General features: G+C 41.5%; 1 protein-coding gene across 2 annotated transcripts in view; it reads right to left on the bottom strand.

Moving 5' to 3' along the window:
* Window positions 1–27064, bottom strand: part of Pgm1 (phosphoglucomutase 1) — a 60716-nt gene that overhangs the window by 9364 nt on the left and 24288 nt on the right. Inside the window, exons 1-7 of one of the 2 annotated variants that reach the window (XM_026408745.2) lie at window positions 22929–23632; window positions 16498–16660; window positions 16026–16172; window positions 14323–14448; window positions 12394–12584; window positions 10968–11122; window positions 7958–8073 (exon numbers count right to left, since the gene is read on the bottom strand). In XM_026408745.2, the coding sequence (XP_026264530.1) occupies window positions 7958–8073; window positions 10968–11122; window positions 12394–12584; window positions 14323–14448; window positions 16026–16172; window positions 16498–16660; window positions 22929–23228 (1198 nt within the window). In that variant the 5' untranslated portion in view covers window positions 23229–23632. Of the gene's footprint in view, window positions 1–7957; window positions 8074–10967; window positions 11123–12393; window positions 12585–14322; window positions 14449–16025; window positions 16173–16497; window positions 16661–22928; window positions 23633–27064 lie in introns of those variants that run through there. The other variant, XM_026408746.2, reaches the window with a different exon arrangement.

The raw sequence follows: 27064 nt of genomic DNA, 5'->3' as shown, positions 1-27064 counted from the left end.
ACAAAAAGTCAATGCTTCCCAAAGTAATTTAGAAATGTCAGTAAAAATGACAGTGTGATAATCTGGTAGAACTTGATAGATCTGTCACAAACTAGTAATGTCAGAGGATAAAAATAAATCTTAAACAGCAAAAAAATAATCACCACTACAAATTTTTTTTTATAAATCTTGGTGATAAATAGGTAAATTCAGTATTCATAAAGAGAAACAACTGACGTATTTATGTACTTAAAAATTCCCATTTCTATACAGCAATACTACCACAGATAAAATTAAAAGGCCATTGACACATTTTAAAAAGTAAACACATTCACATTTTTTAATTGTTTAAGGTAGATGTTTAAATACATTCAATATAGGAAACCATTCTTATGTATTAGGAGGTACAGTGGCACAGTCCTGTAATCCTACCTACTGGGGAGGCTGAGGCAGGAATGAGGACAAATTCAGGGCCAGCAGGGGCAGAATGCTCATCTAGCATGTACAAAATGCTCGTCTAGCATGAACAAGGTCCTGGAATCAATTCCCAGTACAGAAAAAAAAAAAAAAACAATCTTAAATATTAATAAAAGAAAAGCAATATCTCAAATGAAAATGGTATACCAAGGGTATACCAGGCAATTCGCCAAAAAATAAATACAGGTAATGAATTAACATAGTAAAAAGCTGGCACTAATTTCAAGAAAGGAAATTGAAGGTAAAACCACAATAAGAAAATGCTACTTGCTTGACAAATGGTTACAGATTTTAAAAGTTAGAACACCTCGTATCGGGGGAGGCATAAGGGAACTGGGACTCTATCACGAAGCTGATAGGAGTGTAGACTTGTAGGAACCTTCTGGAAAGCAATTTGGCAGAAAGTATTCAAGCCTTAAAGGTAGGTCTGCTCATGGATCTAGTAACTCTCTCTCTAGAATGTCTTCCTTTTGCCAATAAGGGCTGGTTAAATTAACAGTGACACATCTGTCTCCTGCTAAAATCTTTACCAAAATTAAGAAACTGAGTCTTTGGATGTTCCTGTCTGTATGGAGACCCTTTCCCAAGAACCTGATGTGGGGCAGAAGTCTCATTTTCAGTCTTTTAAACCCCTCATTCTAAAACCAAAACAAAATACATATTACATTGAGCTCTGTTTTCTGACTAGGACTCTACACAATCCCTCTACAATCATGCTTTGCATAATGTCACATATCTTGGAACTCTTTATGTACCTTCTTGCTCTACTTGGCCACCCATTGGGCTTTATCATCCTTAGGGCTGACAGACTATCTAGCTCAATGCTGGCCATGTCACAAGCATGTGGTTGTTTCTTTCCTTCTCCTCTTCGTCCTTTTAATATCATCTCTTCTTCAAGATTAGCTCCCAGCTTCCCTAGGTAGCTATGAGCACTTTGTCTTCCATCTCTTACAGCAACCGACACAAAACTGCTGGGGAGGTGCCATCCTCCCTGGGCCCCAATCATGTCCTCTCCACTAACCATGTGCTTCTTAGAGGCATCTGTTATTTCTCTTTGTAACCAAGTCTGATGATTAGCTTAAAACATGGAAAATGGCAGATAACTAATTGCAAAGGAGGACATGATCAAATGAATCAATACATTAGTTCATCTACTCCAACATTTTCTCTCTTTTTGGTCCATAAAAATATACAATTCTTCCTTTCAAAAATTTTTCTCTTCAATGGGGTATCACTTTTAGAAGTAATAGTCCTTAGAAACTGGATGCTGGCAAAATTAGAGACAGAAGGCAGGATTTGTAGTGCTATATATAAAAAGTTTTGGAAATGTTTACCCAATTTTATCATCTGAAGACTTTTATTTGCCTTTACTGCTATTTTAAGAAACCAAAAAGTTAGCTTTCTGCCTTTTTCAGCTTTTGCAAATGATGATATGTTTTGGCAACAGTTCATCCTGAGGAGCAGGATTCTGGCAGCTTCCGCAATATATTGGGAATTCATGACAGCAGTATACAACTTGGAATTATTTGTGCTCCACTGGATGTTTTCTTCCTTTAAAATATCTTTTAAGTTAAAAATAATATAAAAATTGTATGTTTTAATTTCTTCTTGTTTTGGATAGATCTAAAGCATAGAGGTAACATTTCTTATTCTAAATAAGGAATCTGGCTTTTTATTTTATGTGTAAATAAAATAAAATCTAAAAAATCTTTCCCAACTCTGACCAAATTATTCAGAGATTACTAAATCACACACCTGGCATTATCAATGAAATACTTGCCTTGAATAACATAAACATTCTATTCAATTTGCAGGATCCTCAGTTTCTCTGGAAATTCTGATTCATTTCAGAGGTTCACATCTTGGATGTGCCAAAACTCTAGATAATTCAATTAATACTGAGGAAGCCTGAATAAATTTCATTTCCTCCAGTGCTCTGATGAATAATAACAGTTTGTTAGTATAAAAAAAAAAAAGCCAATGGAGAATCCATGTGTTTCTAAACTGCTTTTACAGTTTTGGCTCCAGAGAAATTATTTTATCCTTAAAAAACAAAAAACCTGAATCTGAGACTTGCTGTTATTTAGAAGCTATTTGAATTTGGACAAGTCACTTAGCTTTCCTGAGACTCAGTATTGTCAACTGCAAAATGGGGGTAATGCTAACTTCTAACATAACTGTAAGAAACTACGGTGATGAAGAAGTAGAGATATTTTGTGAACTAGAAAGTACTATATAAAATGCAATATACCATTATGAAAAAAAAGAAAAATAAACTTTTAGGGAAAAGTAATATATTTTCCACTGACATTATTAAGCTTTCAACAATAATATTCCTTAACTGTACATACTGGAGAAGAAAATGGAAAAATAAAATCCAACACAGTTGGTTTTTTCCTCCTTTTTTATACCCCCAAGATGAACATGAATTAACTTGTATCATTATGTTTTCATTTTAAAAAGTAAAGGAAGCCAAGCTCACTTAAGTGTGAGAAAAAGGTAAACACTGCTCTGCTGGGCCCAGCCGGCGTGAAGGTAACCCTGGGTTTTGCTGTGGGTCTCTTCATTCTTGCTCCAGCTCAGGGACCCATGGAGTGCATGGGAGTTCTGCCCCTTCAGCATCTTCAAACACCTGTCACTTCACTTCGGCCTAATCAGCACCTTGTGGTAAGTACAAATGGCTCAGTCAGGGCACAATCTGGGTCTCAGCCAAGAAAAATGTCAACCCTTGCTAAGGGAGCCAAGAGCTAACAGCTAGGGGATCAGGTTACATCCACCAACATGGGCATCTCAGGGGCTGCCCTGGCGTCTGCCCTGACCAACTGACAACATGGAAGGGGCCACTAAAATACAGCTATAGGGAGTTCTCTGAAAGTACCAGCATCTGTCTGTCTCTCCCTCTGTTCATTTTTTTAAAACCTTTTATCTATCTCTCTACCTATCTATCTACCTATCTATCTATCTATTTTTATGTGGTGCTGAGGATCGAACCCAGTGCCTCGTATATGTGAGGTAAGTGCTCTGCCACTGAGCCACAATCCCAGCCCCTCCCTCTGTTTATTTTTATCTCTTCCACATTCCCCTGAACACACTGCTCTCTCTGCCTGGAAATTTCCACCCCACACACATACCCATATTAGCTTGGCTAATATCTCCAGCAACTTTCAACTCACCCTCATCCAGGATGCTGCCCTTACCCTGCTCTGTGATGCTGTCATCCTGTGACCATACCACCCGCCCCCGACTATGTGTTGCACTCGTAGCTGGGGCTGGGCCCCCAGTCAGCTCTCAAGAGGGGTTTCCACAGGATGGCCAGTCCCCAGCGGGACTGGCTGGGGAGCTCAGTAGACCTGTTCTGCCCACAGTCTTGTCCTCTTTACCTTCCACTGCTCAAAAAACCTCACTAGCAAGGGATGGTGAGTGCACCGGAGGCCTTCTCAGGCACTCCAGCCACCAGCAGGCTGTCCCCAGGAGCTCCCAGGCCCTCCACTCAGCAACTCCTGCAATGTGTCTCTGGAGCTTTGCTTTCTCTCCATAAGGCTCCCTGGCGGGAGGTAGTGAATGGCCGATGGGCTGCAACTGCGTCTTAACACAAACTTCATTTTACACTCGACCAATATGAATCTGTGTGATTCAAGTACCAAGATGAATCAGGTAAGCCTCTTGCCCTCAGAGATGAACAAAGATACATAGATAAGGAGACAGATCTGCAGGTATCAGGAAAACACTGACAGATGATTTGTGGTTCCAGCCTTACATAACTAAATGAGTTAGTTATGACTAGGGCATAAGCTTCATTCTACTGGGCTACTCTGGGATATTGCCAGACCTGGGATGCTGAAATCTTCCCCTGGGGGCTTTACCTATGAAGAACTCAAAAGCCAGGTAAGTCAAAATGGGCAGAGACAGAAAACCTGATCCCCTACACCACAGAACAAAGTCAGGCACCCCGAGTACAAAGCTCCCAGACACTTGATGTGTCACCTCCTTTCATTTTACACATTTGTGATTACCTGGCCAGTCTTCCTTTCCTGATGGAAATGCTCACTGTCCTGTCCCCAGAGCTTAAAAAAGCATCCATTTTTTCAAGTTATCACTTGTGTATGATACATTATCACTTAAAGATGGGACAAGGAAAAATATTGCTAACCTTTAGATCTGAACAGATTTGATAACTTACTGGCACATCTCCAAGTGATACCAAGTTCACCTTTGACCAGATTTCCTCTCTCTCTTTCCCAAGCCCCCCATTTTCCTGAAAAAGGGTTTAAAAAGTAGTGACCTTCTATACTATTCAGTAATTTACTTTCAATTTCCTAACAAGGCCATGGTGGGACAGAACTGACACTCTACACTCTGCCCTCTCTATCACTATCATGTGCATCACTATCCAGTCAGGAGGAGGAAACAGCATGGTACCATGAGATCAGCCCAAAACAACAGGTCCATCTGTGTAGGGCTGCCCCTCATTTCTGACTCCCTATTGAAAAACACATTTATCCCTGGTGTATATAATGCTGATGTCTGAGGAGGAGTCCCAGCCTCTGCAGTTATGATAATCATGCCAGAAAGTTGCTGTTTCTCCATCATAAGCAGACTGGTGAGTATTTGGTAATGTTAGTTATACAGTATTATAGGCTTGTTCTCTAAATGCTAGTGGTTTGTTTTACTTGGTGAGCCAGTTCTTCTGAAGTCAGTCTCCTCTGCACCTCTTTGCTAGAAGACTTCTTTTCTTTTTATGGGAGCTCATTTCTTCCTGCAGAGACCTTAGGGTTCCCGACCCTGGATTCTAGAGCAGGAGTGGTGCTGAATGAGAGAGCCCTATTGCAAGAGGTGAGGTGAGGACCTCCAAGGAGGTGGGTGCTAATCAGGAAAACACTGACAGGTGACTTGTGGTTCCAGCCTTACAAGGGAAATTACATCAAATGACTTTTAAAATTCTTTCCTTCCAGGGTGGAGTTATGGCTCAGTGGTAGAGCACTTGCCCAGCAAGTGTGAGGCACTGGGTTTAATTCTCAGCATCCATATAAATAAGTGAATAAAATAAAGGTCCTTCAACATCTAAAACAATATTTTAAAAAATTATTTCCTTCCAACAGCAAGATTCTGTTTGTTGAAATGGAAGGTGCCAAGGGAAATATGCTCATTCATTCACTCAACAAGCATTTACAGTGCACCCATTCGATGCTGGGTTCCACAGGAGGCTTTTAGGACACAATAATGAATAAGACATAGAAGACCCCTGTCCTCATGGAACTTATAATCTAGTGGAGGCAACAGACATTATTAATCAAATTATCATAAATAATTGTAAAATCCCAGCCACAACAAGTTCAACAAAGGATAGGCACGTGGTGCAAAAAGAACAAGTAACCGGGGAACTTGGCCCACTCTGGAAGGTCAAGGAGGCTTTCCTGAGAAATTGCTTCTGCTGTTACTCAGAAAAATACAGAAATAAAGCACCTTGCATTCAATTAAACTATAGAATATTTCAAAGCTTATATAACACCCAACCTGGGAAACTCTGTAAAGGCACTGTTGGAATCATTCACCAGCAAGGACCATGGCAGGTGGACACCAACACTTCTATAATGCAGATCAGAAGTTTAATTAACTTGACTGAAGCAAGATGGGCGGCCTGGAGAACACAGACCTTGGAGCTGCTGCTAGTTCTTGAAGTCCTACTATGCAAGACAGAGCAGCTCCTGGTGTTTTGTCCTCAGGCCTGTACCCACCCAACAAAGAGGCTCCTGTTTACTTCTGGGACTCTTGCCCAAAGCTTCCCATATGGGCTGGTGGGATAAGACATTACTGGATGTACCACTCAATAAACAGGTAGATAAGGTAAAAAGATATTGTGGGTAACTTTGGATAAAACTGTATTAACAAGAGTCTTTACGGTGGAATGTTCTGGAACATTCAAATGTAAATATCATTGTGAATATCCAAGATAGAGAGGTAGAGTGGTAGTTTCCCAATCTTTGTTGACCCCTAGAAACCTCTCATAAAACTAGCAATCTTCCACAATCACACACACTCTTGGAAACCAGATTTTAGATTTCTCTCTTTTCACCAGGTTCAGCACTGATATAGGTACATGGGGGCAGGAAACTACAGGGTTACAATAGACTGTAACTTGCCTCCAAAGACATCTTTATCTATAGAGAAGAATAACAGAGGCCAAGTCTGCACTGGATAACACTGGGAGAATTTCACAGGCAAAGACCACCTCACTGGACATTCATATATATAGTATCTCAAGGAATAACATGGCACCACCCACACTATATGAAATAGTAAAGGACTAAGCAGTAGTTTTTTATTCTTTGGTTGAAGACTTAAAACTATCCGAAATAATCTAACATTCTTTGTGGACATTGCTCAACCCACAAACTTATTTATCTTTGTTAATACTTTCCAATTTTATCAAGTCAATTCATTGCCCAAGAGTACTGCCACTCTCCCAAGGATATTAAATTGCTTAGAACTTTGTGTAAACATGCATCAAATCTACAGGCTCATCCAACCGATCGAGTATCTGAAACTGTAGGGGAAAAAAAGGAAATCAGTACTCTGTTCTGTTTAATGTAACATGAATTGAACTTCTTTTCTAACACATGCCCACAGTGTGTACTACAGGACCAGGAAGATCAGTTCCTTTACTTCAAAATGTTGGGTAGAAAGAATGGAAGAGATGTAGCATGTTGAGTACCTGGCAACCTGATTGGAGACCAACACATAGGCAAGGGCCACATGCCTCAACAGGTGTTTGGAAAAGAGAGATTGATTCAGGTAGGATGGGGTTCTAGGGAGGAGGTACGAGTTCAGTTCAATACTAGGACAGGCAGGGAGAAAGACAGCCAGTACATAAAGTGGGGTCTAAAGCTCTCGGATCACCCCCAGAATATATCCAATCACACCACTTCACCATGCTACAACTTACACACATACCCTCATGCACAAGGATGTATTTTTAATTTCCTTATTACCTACCAAATTAGTTTCACCCTAATGGTCTCCCTTAATTTAGCCTTGATAATTCATAACTTGTAGCCATAGAAAATGTGGGTCTTTGAATGAGAAAATCTTAATGCTGTGCTGAGACTTCTTAAATAAAAACGAAAAACTGACTCACTTCACCATATTTCTTCCCAGAAACAAAAACACTTAGGAAGGTTTCTTTGGCCACTGAATGAAAAAAAAAATATATATGTTTATCACTGTTTAATCCCTGTAGACTCAATGACCATGCCGCCAAGGAAGCCCCCAAACTTCCTGTCTCAGGGGACGTGATCCTCTGAAAGTAAAATTAGCCATCCTGCAAAAATGTGCTCACGGCTTTTCCAATGTGTATACTCCATCAGGCTGTTATAAATAAATTGCTTCTTGATTTAGGACACATCAGCTCCTGTTGCTATTTCAGGGCTGTCCTAGCTGTCTAAACTTTCACTGGAGGTGGCAGTTGTGGGGAAGAAAATGCTAGCGCAGGACTGCAACTTACCAGTGCCGAAGCTCTCCTCCCCACAAAGGGACAGTTTGCTTGCATCCATCAAATTCCCAAAAAACTTCCAGCCAGTTGGGGTCTCGTACAAAGCGATCTTTGTGGCATTAGCCACCCTTCAAAGGCATGAAATCAAAGTTACATCACAGCAGGACTGTGCGCAGGGCCGGGTGAGGGTGCAAAAGAGCAACGGTTATTGTAATCAAGGGTCCCATTTAGCATTGCTCAGAGGTATACATAATTCTAAGATTGGTGGAAAATCATAAGAGAAAACTTGGGCACAATGGGCTATTCTATAAAGATTCAGAGGAAGGGGGAGAAGAGGAAGAAGAAAGAATTAATTCAGAGCACACTTTAGTAGTTTTAAAGAAGCAATAGCAATAAAATAGGTAGGGCTGTTTTAGGGGCCATTTAAACCCAGGTGTCTTGGTTAAAGGTTGCATCTATAATCACTTTGTAAAGAACAAAAGAATGATGTTTTGATGCGTTATAATCACAGAATCATAAATATTGGGTTTAGTAGGCCAGCATTTTACAGAGGAGGGAAAAGGATTCAGACAAGACCAAGATCACACAGGCAAGATGACTGACAGCCCAGCTTTGAGCTTCCCAGTAATGCTGCTCTTATCAAAAAGCCCACAGGAGAGCACCCAGCAGGGTCTTTTTTGTTTTGGTACTGGGAATTGAACCCAGGGACACTGTACCACTGAGCTATATCCCCAGACCTTTATATTTTTGAGATAAGGTCTTGCTAAGTTGCTGAGGGCCTCAGGGCCTCAATAAGTTGCCAAGACTGGCCTTGAACTTGAGATTCTCTTGCCTTAACCTCTTGAATTGCTAGATTTACAGGCATGTGCCTCAGGCCCAGCTAGGGGGCTCCCATTTCCACCAGCTTCACCCACTTGGTCAGTGCCCCCCTTCCTTCTCAAACACATTCTTTACTCTTCCTTATATATTTTTAGAGTACTTAAAAACCTTTGAGTGGGGCTGGGGGTCTAGCTCAGTTGTTAGCATATGTAAGATGCTCTGCATTCAATTTTCAGCATCAAAAATAGATACATAGGGCTGTGGTTGTGGCTCAGTGGTAGAGTACTGGCGTAGCATGTGCAAGGCACTGGATTTGATCCTCAACACCACATAAAAATAAATAAATAAAATAAAGGTATTGTGCCTAACTACAACACACACACACACACACACACACACACACACACACATAAATAATAAAATCTCTAAGTAAAAATCCTTATTCCTTTGAGTAAGAAGTTACCTGGTAAGTTTCAGCACCATTTCAGTGAGATTTGCTTTTGGAAATGCTCGCCTATTCCTACCAAAGCAATGGCATGCCTGGATTCTAATATTTGAAGAAAATCAAATACATGATTTTTGAAAACTATGAAAGTATAATAAAGTTTTATTTGGGCAACAAGACGTTTTAATTGCAAATCTGTGTGTAAATTATCAATTTTTTTAGAAAATTGAAATTTGATTGTCTCTGGATAACACAGAAGGTATTTCATTCAGGGTCTGGTCAGCTAGCATGATTATGTGACCAAAAACCAGCTCTTGACTCCATGTGCAGCATCCAGTGGCAGAAGCAATGGGCCTCACCCTTGCTCCAAATTAGTAGGATGTTGGACAAGACTGCTAACTCCTCTTGACTTCCGGCTTTCTCTTCTTTATAGTAAGGGTGGCTGTGAGGATCAACTGAGAGAGAAAATGTAAAAAGCCCTTTATAAACTATCAATTGCTAGCCGGATGTTAGTCCTTAGTTTCTTGCTGGCTGAAGTAAAGTCACCACAGATTCCGTAGCTATCTCCTCTCTCACAGGAACCTACTGCAGAGCCCCATGGTAGGAGGCAGGGGCTCTGGGCTCATTCCTGACTCAGTCATTCACTATCTGGGTGAGCCTAAGTGAGCTGCAAGCTGCGTTAACTTCTTTGCCCTTTTGTCTTCCATCTGTAAAATGGGGTCACACATAGCATTTGTCTCATGGGGTTTGTTTGGGAATTAAGTGACTTAAAATATGTAAAGCATTTAGTTTCTAGGATGTGGTAATAGTCCTTGAAGATTAACTGTTATTATAACAGCCTAATTTATACATTCTACTTTCCTCCCTGGCCTTGACCTTTTATTCATTCATTCATTCTCTACTAACATTCATTCAAAAAGATTTCCTGGGCACCTGACAAGTTCTACTAATATTTTCCCTAGCCTTCACTTGTTATTTATTACTTTTTATTTTTCAATTGTTTTAGATGTGGTCTCATAAGCTACTTTAAAATGTTCATCTAATGAAGTGATACATAATAAGTAAACAAATATATAGATGCAAGTCTGAGCTATCAAAGGTTTATTGTCACTGATTTCTTTCTATCACATAAACCTGATTTTTTTTTCTATTTTACCTATTTGGGCTTTCTGTTTTAGATTTTGGACAAATAAAGAATTGCTGTATTTCTAGGTGCATGAGCAATCTTGTTGTGTTGAAACTGTAAAATTATTTAGAATTGCTCTTTCACTCCATGCACATTGCTAAAAACAAATGATCTTGAGTACAGCGAAAGTGCCATCCATCCATGCATTCAGTCATTAGCATTTAAGCATTCATACATTTTTTTAAAAAATGGTGTGTGTATGTGTGTGTGTGTGTCCTATTATATGTCAGGAACCCTATGGTCAGGCAGAGTCCAGGACAGTGAATAAGACAAGTCCTTTCTCTGCAAATGTATAGAGCCTAGCCAGGCAGCTGAACAAGCAAGGTGGCTATCAGAACCCAGTGTGGTAAGTACCGGGTGGAGGAAGGGCAGGTGCTAAGGGAGCTGAGAATGGAGGGGGAGTAATCCTGAAAACATATCCCCTATTCCCTCATATGAGAAACAACTAAGCACACACTATGTACCAGATGGATACAATGGAAGGGGAAGAAAACTGTTCCAGGCACAGCAGAGGGGATGGGGAAGCCCAAGATGACCCCAGACAGGAGGGCTGTGGGAATGGGGAGACCTACCGGTCCAGGGCACCACTCGTGGGCATGCTGCGTGCAAAGCCGCGGACCCCAGTCTGCTGGAAATACGGAATGCTGAAGATGTTGGCAGCAATGACAGCCACAGAGTCTGAAGGGTTCACAAAAAACCCATGCTTGCCCAGAATCATGTTTCGATCCTTTGGAAGAAGGGAGATTCAAAGGAAGACCTTTTAATCAAACTACCAAAGCCATCAAACTATCTTTCAAGGAAGTCTTATATAATTTAAAACTGATATATTTATCCATAATGGGCTTTAAACACTGGGTTTTATATTTTTAATGAATTTGTACAGTACAAATGGGACAAAGGCACCTCCGTGCCCAAAAACTAAAAACGTTTTCAATTGAAGTAGAAGCACAAATTCTTTGTGAGCGAAATTCTCTGTTCTCCCTGCAGGGGCCAGCATACTTTAACCTCTAGACCTTTCCCAAACTCTGGAACCAATCACTCCTCTCCCTGCGGAGAGGAGAGAACATATGAGAAAGGAAATGTTGGCTGTTTACACAGTTTGATAGGTCACCAGGCATCCTTTGAGAAACAAAGGCAGATTTCTTCAAGGAAGTCCCATGATTTGGTATGGAACCCAACAAAATATGTTGTCACCTTCACTGCCCCTGGGTGCCTGATAGACAACGCCACTCAATTATCTGAGAGTGGAGGAAAACCCCCAACATCGGAAAGACGTACTGAAAGGAAACATCTGCTATGAACCCCTTTCATTTCCCCCAAATACTTATAGGAGAAATGTTATTTTTCAGGAAACAGTGACTTCTAGCTGCTTCAGCAAAACAACAACAAAAATAAAATTTCAACTTAATAAACATGCACAGTACCTACTATTTGTGAGATGCCAGGGTTACAAACCTAAGACACATTTATTCTTGTCATTATGTGGTCACCAATGTAAATAAAACATTTTATTTCTAAAATTTTTAATGCTTGGAGAAAAAATAAAGTGCTAATTCTCTCAATTTAGCCTTCATACAGGCTATAAAATCATAGTTTTATCATTTAGTTAATGTGAATGAATGAATAGGTATAAGCCCAAAACTTTTTCCAGTGATTAATAATTAGTCAGCTGCTAGCTGAGGACAGGAGCCTACCTTAGAGCAGTATCTAGAATTGATGCAGTTCATGAAGTACCAGTCATTACATCATAACCCAAACCTCTACTCTTAGTAAATATGAATGAATGTGTGAAACTAAAGGCATGGGTTATGTTTCAAGACTTTTATTTCGTTCCACGAGGGTCTTCTAGTAATTTAGTTCTGCCCTCAAGTCAGATGAAGGATCCTTGGCAGTCACTCAGCAGTCTCCTGGGGCCTGGCAGAAGCAGCCCACTTTCCCCCCATCTGCCTGATCAGGCCTGGCCTGCATCAGAATTCATGGAAAGGCACTTGTACCTACCCCATCTCCATCGAAGGCAGCCCCAAAGTCATGCTCTCCAGACTTCATGGTCTCCACCAGGTCAGCTGCATAGGTGAGGTTGGGGTCAGGGTGGTGGCCTCCAAAATCCTCCAGGGGAACACAGTTTACTGCTGAGTTTGCTGGGGCGCCAAGTTCTTCACAGAGGATCTTCTTTACATATGGCCCCACAACTATATAAAGCATAAAAGTATAAAGGATCAGAAAAAAACTGATGAAAGCATGTGGAAATGGGAAGGCAAGCAGGGTGGAAGAAGAACGGCATGAGCAACAGTGACAACGTGCAAATTGGGGCTAATGCAGAGACACCTCTGACTAGATAGAAGGTTCTAGAAAAAGGAGTAATGAGAGATTAGGGTGGAAAGGTGGAGATAGTTCACAAGAAAAGTATGGGAAAGGGAAGGGAGCTACTCATCGTGAAGGCCCCACCATGCACCTGAGCCAGGTGCTTCTCAAATGTTTTCTCATTTAGTTTTTCAGAAAAGGTGGTGCAGCTTAGTGCTTAAAAACCCACACTCTGGGATCAGACGGTCTGGGTTCAAATCTCAGTTTTGCTAATCACTGTACAACTTTGGAAAAGTTACCTAATCTCTCTGTGCCTCTCCCATCTGTAGCATGAGGATGATAACGGCAACAACCTCACAGGGTTGAAGCCAGGATTGCGTGAGTTAATAGACAGGAGCTCTGAGAACAGAGCATGTACGTTGTCAACGTTTATATCATGATTGTCATCTCCAATGTATAGATAAGAAAACGGAGGAAATGAAGACATTTGCCCAAACTTACACAGCCAGAAGTGGGAGCTGGGACCCAGGGCTCTTACATCACTACTCTAGCAAGCTACAAACAAACAAAAACCAGTAACAGTAGACATCAAGGGAAACCGGCCACATATTTACAGTAGTATTTCATATAACAAGTCTTAATACAGTTTGCCGAATGGTTTGTTGAAAAATGAAAGAATCCTTTCCCATTAAGAAGAAAGTAAGCTCATTCTGTGGGACTCCTGTGGGCTGGCAAGGACCCCAGGGGAGAAGTTCCAGGCCCACCAGGTGGTTTTCTCACTGTGGTTTGCGGGGTAGCACAGTCCCAGAACAGCACCCCTGAGCAAAGGCAGAAAGTCTTGCCCAACCCGGCAGCAAATGCATGGATTGCACACACAGGAAAATCCTTGCCACTCAGAGAGTCTAAAGTTTTTAATGACTGCAAAACACATAGATAAGTTAAGTGCTAAGGAATTCTTACATTCTCACACGTGGTTCTGGTTCACAATCATGGTGGCTGTAACTACTGGCCTGGTCACACAACCCACAGAGCAAGAAGAGAGGAGATACACATCCTGTTTTTCCTAAATTTAATCCCCAGCTTGTTCTTGCCCTCTCCTAAGACAAGGAGCATGTCGGGGCAGGAGAGAGGAGGTGTGAGGCTCTGGAGCATGTTTACATCCAGCAAATGGCCATTCCCTCAGAAACAGGGGTGTGTGTAGGAAGAATGTGAAGAATCTTCTGAAGGGCAGGAAGAGTGCACAGCAGCAGGTGCATGTGATTCAAAACCCGAGGCTCAATGTGGAAGCACGGACCTTCACACAGGCTTACCATCAGGAATGTCTCTACTATTCTGGGTGCCTATGATTAGATTTTTATCTCTGTGAATATTGCTCTGAAATGGTTACAAAATAACTCCATTTAAAAACTGTCTGAGGATTAGAACAAATAATTTTTTAAAAATTTAAAAAAAGAAACTGAGGGCTGGGATGTTGATCAGTGGGGGAGCACTTACCTAGCATGCATGAGTACCTGGGTTCAATCCCCAGCATCACAATAATAGAAAGAGGCAGGGGAGGGGTGGAGAAAAAAAAAGAAAGAAAGAAAGGAAGGAAGGAGGAATAATGGAAGAGACAAGAGTCCATACCTCCATGCATGGCATCTATACGGATCTTTAGTCGGTTTGGACCAGAAAGAAGTTCTTTCAGGGCGTTGAAATCAAAGATGTTTCTCAGCATTGTGGCATAAGCTTCCACTGAATCTACAATTTCCACTGTGTGGACAAGCAACATTAAAAGATGGGAGAATAAAACACATTTAGAAATATGCTTTGAAATGATTATATTGCTACGAACCTGAAATAACCATTTTAAAAGGACAATTACTAAGCAGCTCCAATATGACAGGGCTGTTAAATGATATCTTACCCAATACTAATAATTTTCCTCAGAGGTAAATGTTATTAGTCCTATTTTATAGATGAGGAAAGTCTGAAAGGTTAAGGAACCTGCCACCCAGCTGGAACAGGCACACACAGGTTGGCAGCTCCCCCATGCTGCTTCCCCAAGCAGCCTACGATGGGTGTATTTTGGTGTCATGGATAACAGAAAACATAATGCCTATTTTTCTTTTCTTTTTCTGTAGACCCATTATCATTAAGACTTAATGGTAAAACATAATGCCTATTTTTTTCTTTTTTTTTTTTTCAGGCCCTAATGGTAAAAAGCATGAAAAAAAAAAAAAACAGTCCTTTAATGAATCACTTTTCACACATACAGTCAATGGAATAAAAGCTGTAAAGGAACTTAGTGGTTATTTTATTTTCAGGGAATTTTCAATACCTGAAGAGTTTAAGAGACTATTTCTGGTGTTTTTTGAACCCCAAGAATGTCACGGAGATGTACCAAAGTGTCATTTTAGCTTCATTAGGATATACCTGTTAGCTCTCGATGGGTAGGTTAAAAATAAAAAATGGGGCTGGGATTGTGGTTCAGCGGTAGAGCACTCGCCTAGCACGAGTGGGACCTGGGTTCGATCCTCAGCACCACATAAAAATAAAGGCATTGTGTTGTGTCCATCTATAAAAAAAGATTCTCTCTCTCTCTCTCTCTCTCTCTCTCTCTCTCTCTCTCTTAAAAAAATGCACTCCATATAAAGTCGCAGCTCAGAGGAAAGAATACACACGAGGGCAAAGTCAAAATGCAGGTCTCACTGCCACCCATCTCATCCTCATTCTATTAATATGAATAAGTTTATAAACATTTATTCTGTCAGTTATTGCCACACCTTGGCATTCAACAACAAAATGTTAACCACTGCTGCCTCTGCAGTTTCAATGCAGTCCAAATGACCTAACTAACTTTACTGAATATTAGGATGCGGGGGGATTGAAAGCCTAAACTTAAGAATCATTCATATCTGAGTTTGAATCCAGGTTTTACTATTCACTGACCACGTGACCTTGAGCCTGTTGCTCAGCCTCTTCTCTCAGTTTTTGTTTCCTCCTCTGTCAATAGTGAATGCAGTCGGTGCTGCCCTCACAGGACTACAGGGAGAATAAGATGGGACAGTGAATGCAAAGAGCTTGCTTGGCACATAATAAGAGCTCAATCAAAGTTAGCCATGAATGTAATATTATAGGTCTTCTAGTGAAAGGGCAGAAACTGAGGCCTGGAGAGTTAGTTTCTAACACCAGACGGCTCATAACAGGCAGGGCCCAGAGACCTCAGGTCTCTAGACCCCCAGACTCAATCTTTCCAAAGCTGAAAACCCAATTGAATAAAATCTTGAAAGGAAAAACTGCTCAGTTGGAAACAGGAGAGAGGAGGAATGGGAGGAAAGTAAACATGCCTGTGAAGGGCTTGAACTTGTTTTCCAGGTCAAACTGCTGCTTGCCCAGAACACCAAGGTCCACTTTCAGATCAGGGCAAATTGCATACTCTTCGATTGTCTTGCTGATTTGGAAAATTTTATCAGTTATTGCTTCTGGAGCAGGACCTGCAAATCCAACAGCAAACAGTGGATCATTTTGTGCTGTTCACGTGAAAATAACAAGGACCAAAGTGCAGCTGTTCCTCTTCACTAACGCATTTACCATTGCATCACTTAGACAGCAAAGTATCAGAATTGTTCTAAAAGACAACCTCATGCATGGCTCGTCATATCCAGGCCCAGCAAATAAGAAGTATCTCTCCAAACCTAAGGAGCTAAACACCCCTCCCCGCAAAGGACGAGAACCTGAACCCTTGCCTTGTAAGCGTCAGGAATTGGTTTACCCTACTGACTATAAAATCATCTGTTCTCAAAATGACAGCAAACTTACCTCCATTAGAAATATTAAATTTGATTCCAAAATCTCCATTGGGTCCTCCTGGGTTGTGGCTAGCTGTCAGAATGATCCCACCAATGGCTTTGATTTTTCTAATGATGCAGGATACAGCAGGGGTGGAGAGGATTCCGTTCTGTCCAATAACCAATCGACCAATCTAGAAGAAATCCAGAACACATACCTTAGCATCCATAAATCCACAGCTACCACATGAAAACACCAGAGCAACAGGAAGATAGACAAAGAAAATATTTCATTGGACCAGAAAAGATCTTAATGACAGCTCAGCTGTCTCCACCATATTACTGAAATAGAATTGGCACTGTGGAACAAAGCCATTCCTTTTGTCCACAAAGCTTTGGGGGACTTTGTGGTTTTCGAATAGCGTGTAGTCTTGGGTGCTATAAGGCCTTCTGGCAAAAAACAAAAACAAAACAAAAAAATAGCCTATTTCTAATAGAGCTTTTCCAAATCAGCCTCATTACGTGGATACACTGCAGAGTCCACATTTTTATTTAACTTAGTCATACTGTCAGTCCCCAACGGGAGAAAGGATATAGGTTCACCAGTTAAAAGGATTCTACCCAAAGAGAAGGCTTTTGTAATGTAAAATTCTTAAAAAGTCAAAAGAGCCAACTTTATGTCAAGAAGAGTAGGAAATGGATCTCATAAATTTATCTTGCCCAGCAAGCTGGGATTTTTCATGTGGCGTACCTGGGTCACCTCCTGGGCCTAAGACAAGAATGCTGGAGAGATTACTGAGTAAACCAGCCAGAACCATCACGGGGCAACTGAGGGCCTTTTGTTGTATTCTCAACTCACCTTCCTGTATTCCTCACGGATGACAACGGCCTAACTCTGCAGTGTTTTTCTGGACAGTTAGCTTGGCCACCCCCCCCATCCCTCCCACCCCAACACAGGTCACTGAAAACTCGACCATCTAGGACCCCCCCCTCCCCGACAACCAAACACCTTCCAGGAAGCACCTGGCTCATCTCCCTCACCTCTGGTCTCTCCATGTCCACCTCGGAACAAATTTTTTTTTTCATTTGTTTTTTGGTACCGAGAATTGAACCTAGGGCACTCTATCCCTGAGCTATCCATCTCCCTACGCCTTTTTTATTTTCTATTTTGAGTCAGGGTCTCCTAAGTTGCCCAAGCTGGCCTCAAACTTTTGAGTTGGAGTAGCTGGGGTTATGGGCTCTGAACAAGTTTTCTTGCAGTGACCCTAACGTTTTTGTTACGTTCTGCCTCCCCCAGGGAATGGTGAGCACCAGGATAGGTGCTGCCAGTAGACTCCTTTCTAGGCTGCGGAAACTGCGGATGCACCTTGAGTCCATTCTCACATTTGCTCTTCCCATGTACCATGCACAGCAGACCCTGCCTGTTCCCTCTCTCCCACCCATCCAACACCAACGGTAAGAGGCACAGATGGAAAGGGGCCACGGCAGATGCTGGGAGAGAGGACAAGGCCACACAGCAAGTGTGTCATGGCAGAGAAGGCACTGAAGCCTCCTCACTCCACACAGTGGGAGGAGTGACATCTCACCCTTCCAGGAGTTTCCTCCTGTGGTTGTAATGAGAATAAAAGTCTAGAGTCGGGCACTTCCTGAATTTCTATTAGAGGAGTTTAGGGGTGGCAACTTAATCAGCCACAGTGGCTGGTGGCATTATCTGAAAATTGTCTTTGCACATCAAGCACACTAACTTAGATCTTGTATATATTTGATGTGAAAGGAGAGGCTCATGAATATTAAGCTATCCCACCCAAGTCACCCCTTAATTCTACCATTCTTTGGTGAGAACTGTAGTAAGCAATAGTCCTAGGCTGAGGGGATAATGCCTCCAGGTAAGAGTAATAAGGAGAGACAGAGGCAAGGAAAACCCATGGTCACCTCACCCTTTTTCCCTGGCTTAAGAAGGGGTACATCTAGTCAAAGCACTTCCCTCCCAAAGCAGACTGGTTCTGTGAGTTACCCTCAGGAATATCACACCTCAATTTCACATAGGGACGATATGTTCCACGACTGTCTTTTCCTTAAAGATGCCCGAACCATCATAACAGTTTTTTGGTTTTTTTTTTTTTTTTTTTTTTTGGTACCGGAGATTGAAATCGGGGGCAATCAACAATTGAGCCACATGCCCAGCCCTATTTTGTATTTTATTTAGAGACAGGGTCTTACTGAGTTGCTTAGAGCTTCATTGTTGCCGAGGTTGGCTTTGAACTTGCGATCTTCATGCCTCAGCTTCCTGAGCCACTGGGATTACAGGTGTGCACCACCATGCCCGGCTCACCATGGTAACAACTCTTAATCCAAACTCCCAAGCCTCTCTCTCACCTGAACCTCCCTTCTTCTCCTAGGCTGAGACCATCCCAACTACTCAGGACCACCTAGTTTAATTTTCTAACCATAATTCTGTACCCCTCTCTTCAAAAACCCTTCCCTGTACTGTATGATCCAAAAAATCCACTTCTAAGTATATATCCCTGAAGAATTAAAACCAATGAATACATGAACAATGAAACTCTACATCACGTATAATCACAAGAATGGGATCTAATTAGAATAAGTTATACTCCATGTATGTATAATATGTCAAAATATACCCTACTCTCATGAATATCTAAAATGAAGAAATTAAAAAAAAAGAATTGAAAGGACTCAACAGACCCATAAATACCAATGCTCCCCAGAGGATTAGGAGGATTATGGGTTCAAAGCCATCCTCAGCAACTTAGTGAGGTCCAAGGCAACTCAGTGAGACCCTGTCTCTAAATAAAACTTTTAAAGGGCTGGGAATGGGGGAAAGGGAGGGAGGATGGGATTGGGAAAGACAGCAGAATGCATGGCACATAACATTCCCATGTTCATGTATACGCTACCAGTGTAACTCTGTATCATGTAAAACCATAAGAATGGGAAGTTATACTCCATGTGTGTGTGATATGTCAAAATATTCTACTGCCATGTAATAACTAAAAAGAATAACTAAATAAGAAAAAAAACAGTCATTCATAAACAAAGTCTTCAGTTTCTGGTCATGATAAAGTAAAACGATTAGATTTTTTTTTTTAAAGATGGCAAATGTCATGCTAAAAATTTTTTTAAAAAAATGTTTGGGGAATGTGGCTCCGTGGCTAAGCACCCTGCATTCAATTCCTTGGCAAAAAAAAAAAAAAAACCAACATCAGTGCTCAAAGCAGCATCATTCACAATAGTCAAAAGGTGGAAACAACCCACACACCCTTCCTAAGATGTACAGCTAACCAAGATGCTGCATATGCATACAAGTATGATTCAGCTTTGAAAGAGAAGGAAACCCATGGGAAAGTATGAAGAAGTGGAGAGAGACTAAAAAAAAAAAAGAATATATGAAACTATGTGAAATAAGCTAGTCACAAAAGGACAAATACTGCAGGATTCCACTTGCTGAGGTACCTAGTGGAGATAAGCTCACAAAAACAGAAAGGAAGGGTGGTTTCTAGGAGCTCAGGGGAGGCAGAAGTGGGAGCTGTTCAACAGCTGCAGAGTTGCAGTGTGGCAAGATGAAAAGTTCTATAGCTGTGTTGCACAAGAGTGTCACTACAGTAAATGCTGCTGAACTGTATGTTAAAGTGGCTAAGATGGCAGATTTTATTGTGTTTTTACTACAACTAGATTTTTAAAAATTGGTTGCCATATTCAAAGATGGCATTGCTATCTATGGACATGGATACAAATGGAGGAACATACTTGGGAGAAATATTCCTTTTAAAACTCACAAAGGGAATGAAATTCTGATCCATGTTACAATGTGGATGAACCTTGAAAACATCCTGCCAAGTGAAATAAGCCTCACACAAAAGGACAAGCAGTAGATGATTTCACTTCCACGAGGGACTCAGAATATGCAAATCAGAGACAGAGTGGGATGGAGGTTACGAGGTGCTGGGGGCAGGGACCATGGGGAGTGACTGTTTTATGAGCGCAGAGTTTCTATTTGGGATGATGGAAAAGTCCTGGAGATGGATGGCAGTAATGGTTGCCCAGAATTGGAAAGGTAATTAATGCCACTTTACACGGAAGACTGTTAAAATGAAAATCTGATGTTATGGGGATATCACCTACCCCAGCTCCCGTGCTAGAGAGAATCCCCAGGTTGGAGCTGGGAGTCTCTCACCACATGGCCTCTGGGGGTCCCTTTCCGGCACCCTCCTGTTGCCCACATTCCACAGTCAAGCATAGCAGGGAGCCAAGGGTTCAATTCTCTCTTCACTGAAAATAGGGCTTGGTGTTTTGTGTTTCCTCACACACCAAGCTCCAGTCCCATTGTCCTGCTAGTCATAAACGTTCCTCTAAATTCAGAGCTCTGGGGACAGAGTGACCTACCAACACTCTGATCAGGACCCACTGAAGTAGATTCAAATGCATGCAAATAAGAACAAAGAGAAACTTCCAAGGAAGGCTAATTATATTCTATACTCCACCAGATAAAAGTATACCAAAGCCGAGGCTGGGGGGGGGGGGGATAATGAAGGGGTCTCCATTTAGTTCACTAGCTTGAGCATCCTCCACAAATCAGCTCTTGGGCAGAGTGGGTACCGACAAAGGTGAGGAACACTGCCTTTTGCAAAAATCTGCAGCAATAATTATCCTCCCTTCTTTTGACATTTTCTCCCTGCAACCCTACCCACAACCAAAAGTAAATTAAAACAGTGAGAATTTAGGCTATGTTAGAAAAAGGGGAAACCAAACCTTGTAGAAATTCACAGCTTTTATCAGATTAAAGTGCTTTAACAGTCCACTAAACATTTCAAGTGATTCAGGTGGCCAGCATGACTGCTCTAAATGTAACGCTATTCTTAATAACGAATGTCCTTGAAAAGATTTGAAAATACTACTTGGGCTGTGGCAGCTCTAACAAATAGGCAGTTACGTATTTAGTCAATTATTATCCCTTAAATGTATTATTTAGCAAACCTTCAGACAGTAAATCTGAGCATGTCCATAGGGTCTGCCTGAATTACACATTCCTCCCACCTCTTCCACACCCTTCAGCTCCACACAAAGATGAAATGAAGCCAAATATATCACAGCAAAGGGGACAGTGTACCAGATCCCCTCAACAGCCCCGATCTACACGGAGAAATAATGTTCCATTCGTCCCTCTCAAAAGATTAAAAGCATCTTAATACTGTTCCCTGTGCGGCTCTCCTCAAAGATGAAATTTACGACACGTCACATTTTATCTTAAAAATGTGTATGCTTCATAATAATTTCATATTTGAGTGCTTTATCAGCAATTTCTACATGAAAAGCATTCAGATTCTGAACCAGTACCAAAGGAAACCTCGAATTATAAACAATAGGATCCACAAACACTTTTAAATCTAGTTTGGTGTTTTTTGTTTTTTTTTAATTTTGGTTTTGGCAAACACACCTGTGTGGCATATTATTAAAATAGACTGAAAATGAATGCCCGACAAATTTGGTTGCAGTGCTGAATTTTATGTTCTCAGAACCAGAATCTCTTCTGGAAAAGAAACACAACAGATTTTAAGATGTACAAGCACTGAAGGACTGAGTGCTCCAAATTCTTGCTAAGCATTATCTAAAACACTGAAAATATTTTTTTGGTCCCACAGAGGAAAAAACTGCCACATCCCAATGCCCACCTTCCTGTAGATGAGGGGGCTGTACAAACTGCTAGATTATAGGATGAGTGCTGTCTGGTGCAAAATTCCTTCAGATTAATCCAGCCAACATGCTTTTTCATGCTGCAGAGCTGCAGCAGGGCCTACTTTCATTATAGTCTTACAGGAGCTATTATCTCTACCCTGCTGCACAAATTCACCCACACAGGACCTCTTTGTGTCTGAGGTCATTATAAGCAGGTCCTTCTGTAACAGGTCCTCTTGGAAGGCTCACACCTAACATTTTCCAGTCCCCTCCTTGCGTTTCTGCTTGGCTACTGGGATCCATAAACAACAGCACGCCCTGGCTTTTGTTTTCCTGTTTGACAAGTGACTGAACTTCAACAAGGAAGCCATTGAAAGAACACCAAACCCTCCTCTCTCCACCATTCATCACAGTCCCCTTACGTAGGACAAGGGTGCCCCTTGAAACTAGTTAGAATGTAGACACAAAAGCTTAAGGCCAGGAGTGTGCTTCAGATGTCTAAAAAGCAACAGGTACTTTGCAAGCAGCAGGGACAGAGCACAACGCAGATGAAGCTGAACTTACATTCCCAGATCCCAATGGAACTAAAGGAATTCTGTAGGATAACCACAACATTTCATCTCTGAAGTCACAGTGAAATTTAAGTGAATGTTAATAGAAGTGAGGAAGATACCACATACAAATCTTTGTACATTTGTATATTTCTGCAAAATCAAGAGGTTACTTGGAGAGCCGGAGACATAGCAACACTTATCATATACCAACCCCATTGGCAGCTGCCATCTGCACTATTGTTTCTATTGCGGATTTATTAAAATACCGCCCATCGCCACCAACCACCAGTGATGATCCCTGGCGATCTTTTAGGTCTATGGAAAAAAATATACTCTGAATGAAATTCTCCAGATAGCATGGCTTTGCCTCAAAATAATAAGCTTTCTTCCGTAATCCACTGGTTCCTGGTTTCTGGTCGTGGTAGGGAGCTGTAGCAAAAGTCATCAGTGGGAGAGGACCTTCTTCCATTTTTCTATATGTCCCAGAAATCCATTCTTCAAAATCACTCATCTTTCATTTCCACCACTTGTCCAGAAAGTAGTCGAGGATCCTCCAGATTCAAGATAGTCTGTCCACTCCGCAGCTACAACAGTGTCTGGACAACTGACAGAGGTTTTGCCTGGATGATCTCTCTCAATGAGGACACGTGATTAGTCCCTTATGGTTGTTGTCCCTTATGAAAAAGTTACGGGACACACGCCCACCCACACTCACACCCACGAAGCAACCTTCAAAGTTGTTTTGATGAGGATACTTCTGCCCACATAACCAAGGCAAATACCCTTCAATTATTTTTGCCTCGCTTCCTGTTAGGGCAGAGACAGCCCCCAAGTGCTGCATACAGCAGACCTCAGTCACAAACACCAGCTGGCTGCCAGACTCCACTCAGGGCAATCACAGCTCCATGAAGCAGGTTCATGAACAGGACACCTGGTGCGGCTCTCACTGCTGCTGTCACCCCGTAAACTGGAGCCTCTGGGCACTCATCACTGAGGCCATCTGCTGCTAAAGTTGCTCTGTGCCATCTAGCAAGTTAAAGGTCAATCTTAAAATGGATGTGAGGGATCTCAGTGACCTCTGGTTTTTTCATATCACTGTCATTTTGATACCCAAGGGATTCTTTACTTTCTACATGCAGTCCCACGTAGAAGGGGGAAAATCATCTAACAGAATGGGTTTATTCATTAGCCACCAAGAATTTTAAAGAGCATTCAGTTCTGGAAGAACAGATCCCTACAAATATGCACTGAGTGATCAGAGGCTTGTTCATTCCCTGAAATTTACAAAAAAAGTGAGGATGAGGATGCACCAAATCCTTGAGAAATTTAAGCAGAAAGAGGTAAAAAAAAATGTATTTTTCTGAGCGCATGAGGTTGGGTTCAAATTATTATTTAGAAAAATAATATGAACATCAGATTAAATTTTTTTGTTTTAAGTAGACTTGACTTTCAAGGAAATATATTTAGTGAAGCAGTTTGTCTTTTTCATTTGAAGAACCTAAAATGTTTAAAGACTTTTATTTATTTATTTAGGTGGTGGTGCTGGGGATGAACCCAGCCAGGACCTTGTGCATTCAAGGCAAGCACTCTACCAACTAAGATATATCCCCAGCCCCATGTTTAAAGACATTTTACCTGAATAAATTTAATATCCAATCCCACGTGAGCCCTGAAGTTTTCTTAATAATCCATTTAAATATATGCATGTGTTCTTTATCTGGGTCAGCAGAAGTTGCCAGTTAAGGAGCTCTGTTGTCAAAGTTTTGGCAGACTTGTTCAGGATGCTTAAAAACCAAACGAGGACTAGTCATACGGCATGTCTGGGAAGTCTGACATGTGATGAGTCAAGGTTTTCAAGGGAAAAATGAATCATCCCTAAAAAACAAAATCTGATATTTTCCTACTAATGTGTCAAGCAAGTTCTGACAGTCGACAGGCTCTGAGGGCAGCCAACTGTCCTCTCCAGGAAGAACAGCCCTGTGTGCTGGAGCTGCGTGCACAAGACCCGCAGAGCTCATGCAGAAAGCAGGCCTCTGGTGAGGGAGCCCAGTCCCCTTCAAATGACAAATGGGGCTGGTCCAAGTGCAGGGAACACCTCAAGAAAAACAATTCACAAGACACACCTATTAAGTTGGAAACCAGCCAGTTAAAACACAGCTACTTTTTACAGCTTATTTAGGGCTCTTATTTAGTTTCAAAAGTAAAATTCTTTAGAAATTAAGCTTACAAAACAAGCTCACTTTATTAATAGTTTCCATGCTCATGATTTTCCAACTTGCTACAAATGCTTTTTTTAATTCATATTTTTAATATTCGGTGCCAAATTTTCTCTGGTTTGACAAAGGCTTGCAAATCAGGCTGATAAACGTGTCAGGATCTATTCAATAAGAGATCCAGATTTATGAAATATTACTTTAATAATCTCTTCATTGGAATTATAGAGAAACCAACCATGTCACTGGCAGTTTTCCTAATGAGACCTCAAAGTTTCAGGGTAGATTTGGAGTAAACCCAGACACAAAAGTGCTCCAACATCCTCCAAGAAAACTTCTCTGCCCACCCAACACATCACATTCCAGCATGTCCCTGGTACTTTTAGGAAGTTCCATAGAAGCCGGAATTATAAAAGTAATGTTCTGAGCACGTCCATATAATATCCTGGTGTGTGTCTATATGCAAAAGGAAACCAGAAGGACACAGTCCTTACCCCAGAAAGACTCTGTTCTAAAACTGGGCTGAGACATAATTTTATGGACACCATAGAACTCAACCCCATATAAAAATATTACCAGAAGCAGCAATGGTAGATGGACTGTGAAGTATGGTAAAAAAGAAGAGGCATTAAAAACATTAAGTTTCCTAAGACGCACGGACTAAGTGGGGCAGCTATTAAGAAACTCATTTGTTTTAGCTCTCCAGCAAAGGTTGAACTTCATCTTCAGAAACGTTACTGTCGAGCATAGCGAGCCCAATTTGGCCTAATGAATTCGCCTGCGTTGCCAGTACTCCTTCACAATGACACAAATTACATTTAAACCATATGGGGGATTTAAGGATTACTCCCTCCAGACAAGGAACTTTCATACTGGTCTTGGGTCCAATCAATTTCACAAATGGCAGAGTTATGAACCCCTTCGCTCCCAGCTCCTGGCCTTGCAAAGATAGCTCTGTCCTCATCAGCAAAGATACCTTCCTAGCGGGATGCGGCAGAAGCTATAGACTTGCCAATTCTTTCTGTCTGTCAATAAATATGTATTTGAATCCCAGGCCCTGCATGAGGGCTGCACCCAGGGTGCACTGGGTTCATCTCTTCACATCAAGGGTTCTTTCTTAGGAACTATCAGGGGAAAGGGCATAGGGTATGGAAACACTAACCTTATTTCCTATCTCTGGGCACAAGCACTAGAAAGCAGGCTACTAATTTGGCTAACAGCAAGCATCAGGGTTCCTCAGACCCCCAGCCCCAGGCCCTATCCTTGTGCTGGTCTTAGGTGCAGACCTGAGTACTTGAGTGTTTGTCCCCAGTACTAGGAAATAAGTCATCATTTCTCCAACCAACAGTAACTCAGCATGCAGCTAATGCCAGCCCCAGGAACTGGAGTCTGTGGAGAGAACACAGGTTGAGGAGCCAGACACTAACAAGGCTCAAAGACTCTGTGAGATATGAAAGGTACAATTCTTGAACAAGTAATTTAACTGAACTGAGTCTGTAAAATGGGGCCAGCTCTCAACTGAAACAGGTAAACCTAAAACCCTCAGGCCTGTTCCTGACACACAGTAGATTGTCACCTCTCCCAGCCTGTTTCTTCATCTCTAAAATGGGATCATAAAACCTGCCTCACAAGGTTTCAGTGGAGATCACCTCACCATATGTTGAGGTAAGCTCTTGTGAACTAGAACATGATGTCACGATATGAAGTCATGATTGTTTTGCACGTCCTGAATGTGGATGGAGACAGAAGCAAAGATGGATGGGCTTTTGTTCTCAAGAAGTTCACATCAGAAAGAAGCCACCTTGGTGTGGTGGCCTTAGTACCATCCTAGAGATGAATTTATAGAGTAGTGGCTTTCAAAAGATTGTGGGGACAGGGACAAGACTGGAGAAGCTGTAGTAAGGCTATGGAGTCACATGAACCATACTAAAATTCATTTTATGGGCGTGAGGAGCTATACAAAAGGTAGGCAGAAAAGATCTAAACCAATGTTTTTGGAAACTTGAATGGCCAGTGGTGGTGCAGCAAATAACTTGCACAAGGAGAGGCTGAAAAAAAGATGAGCCAATGCTTGTAAATTAACCAAGCATTCTTCCTGAGCTGAGACATTAAGGATCCTGGCCAATGTGATCCT

The sequence above is a fragment of the Urocitellus parryii genome, chromosome 11 (assembly GCF_045843805.1).
Source record: "Urocitellus parryii isolate mUroPar1 chromosome 11, mUroPar1.hap1, whole genome shotgun sequence".
In the NCBI taxonomy this organism is placed as follows: Eukaryota; Metazoa; Chordata; class Mammalia; order Rodentia; family Sciuridae; genus Urocitellus; species Urocitellus parryii.
Note: the sequence above shows the minus strand (reverse complement) of the source record. Positions and strands in the feature narration are given on the sequence as shown.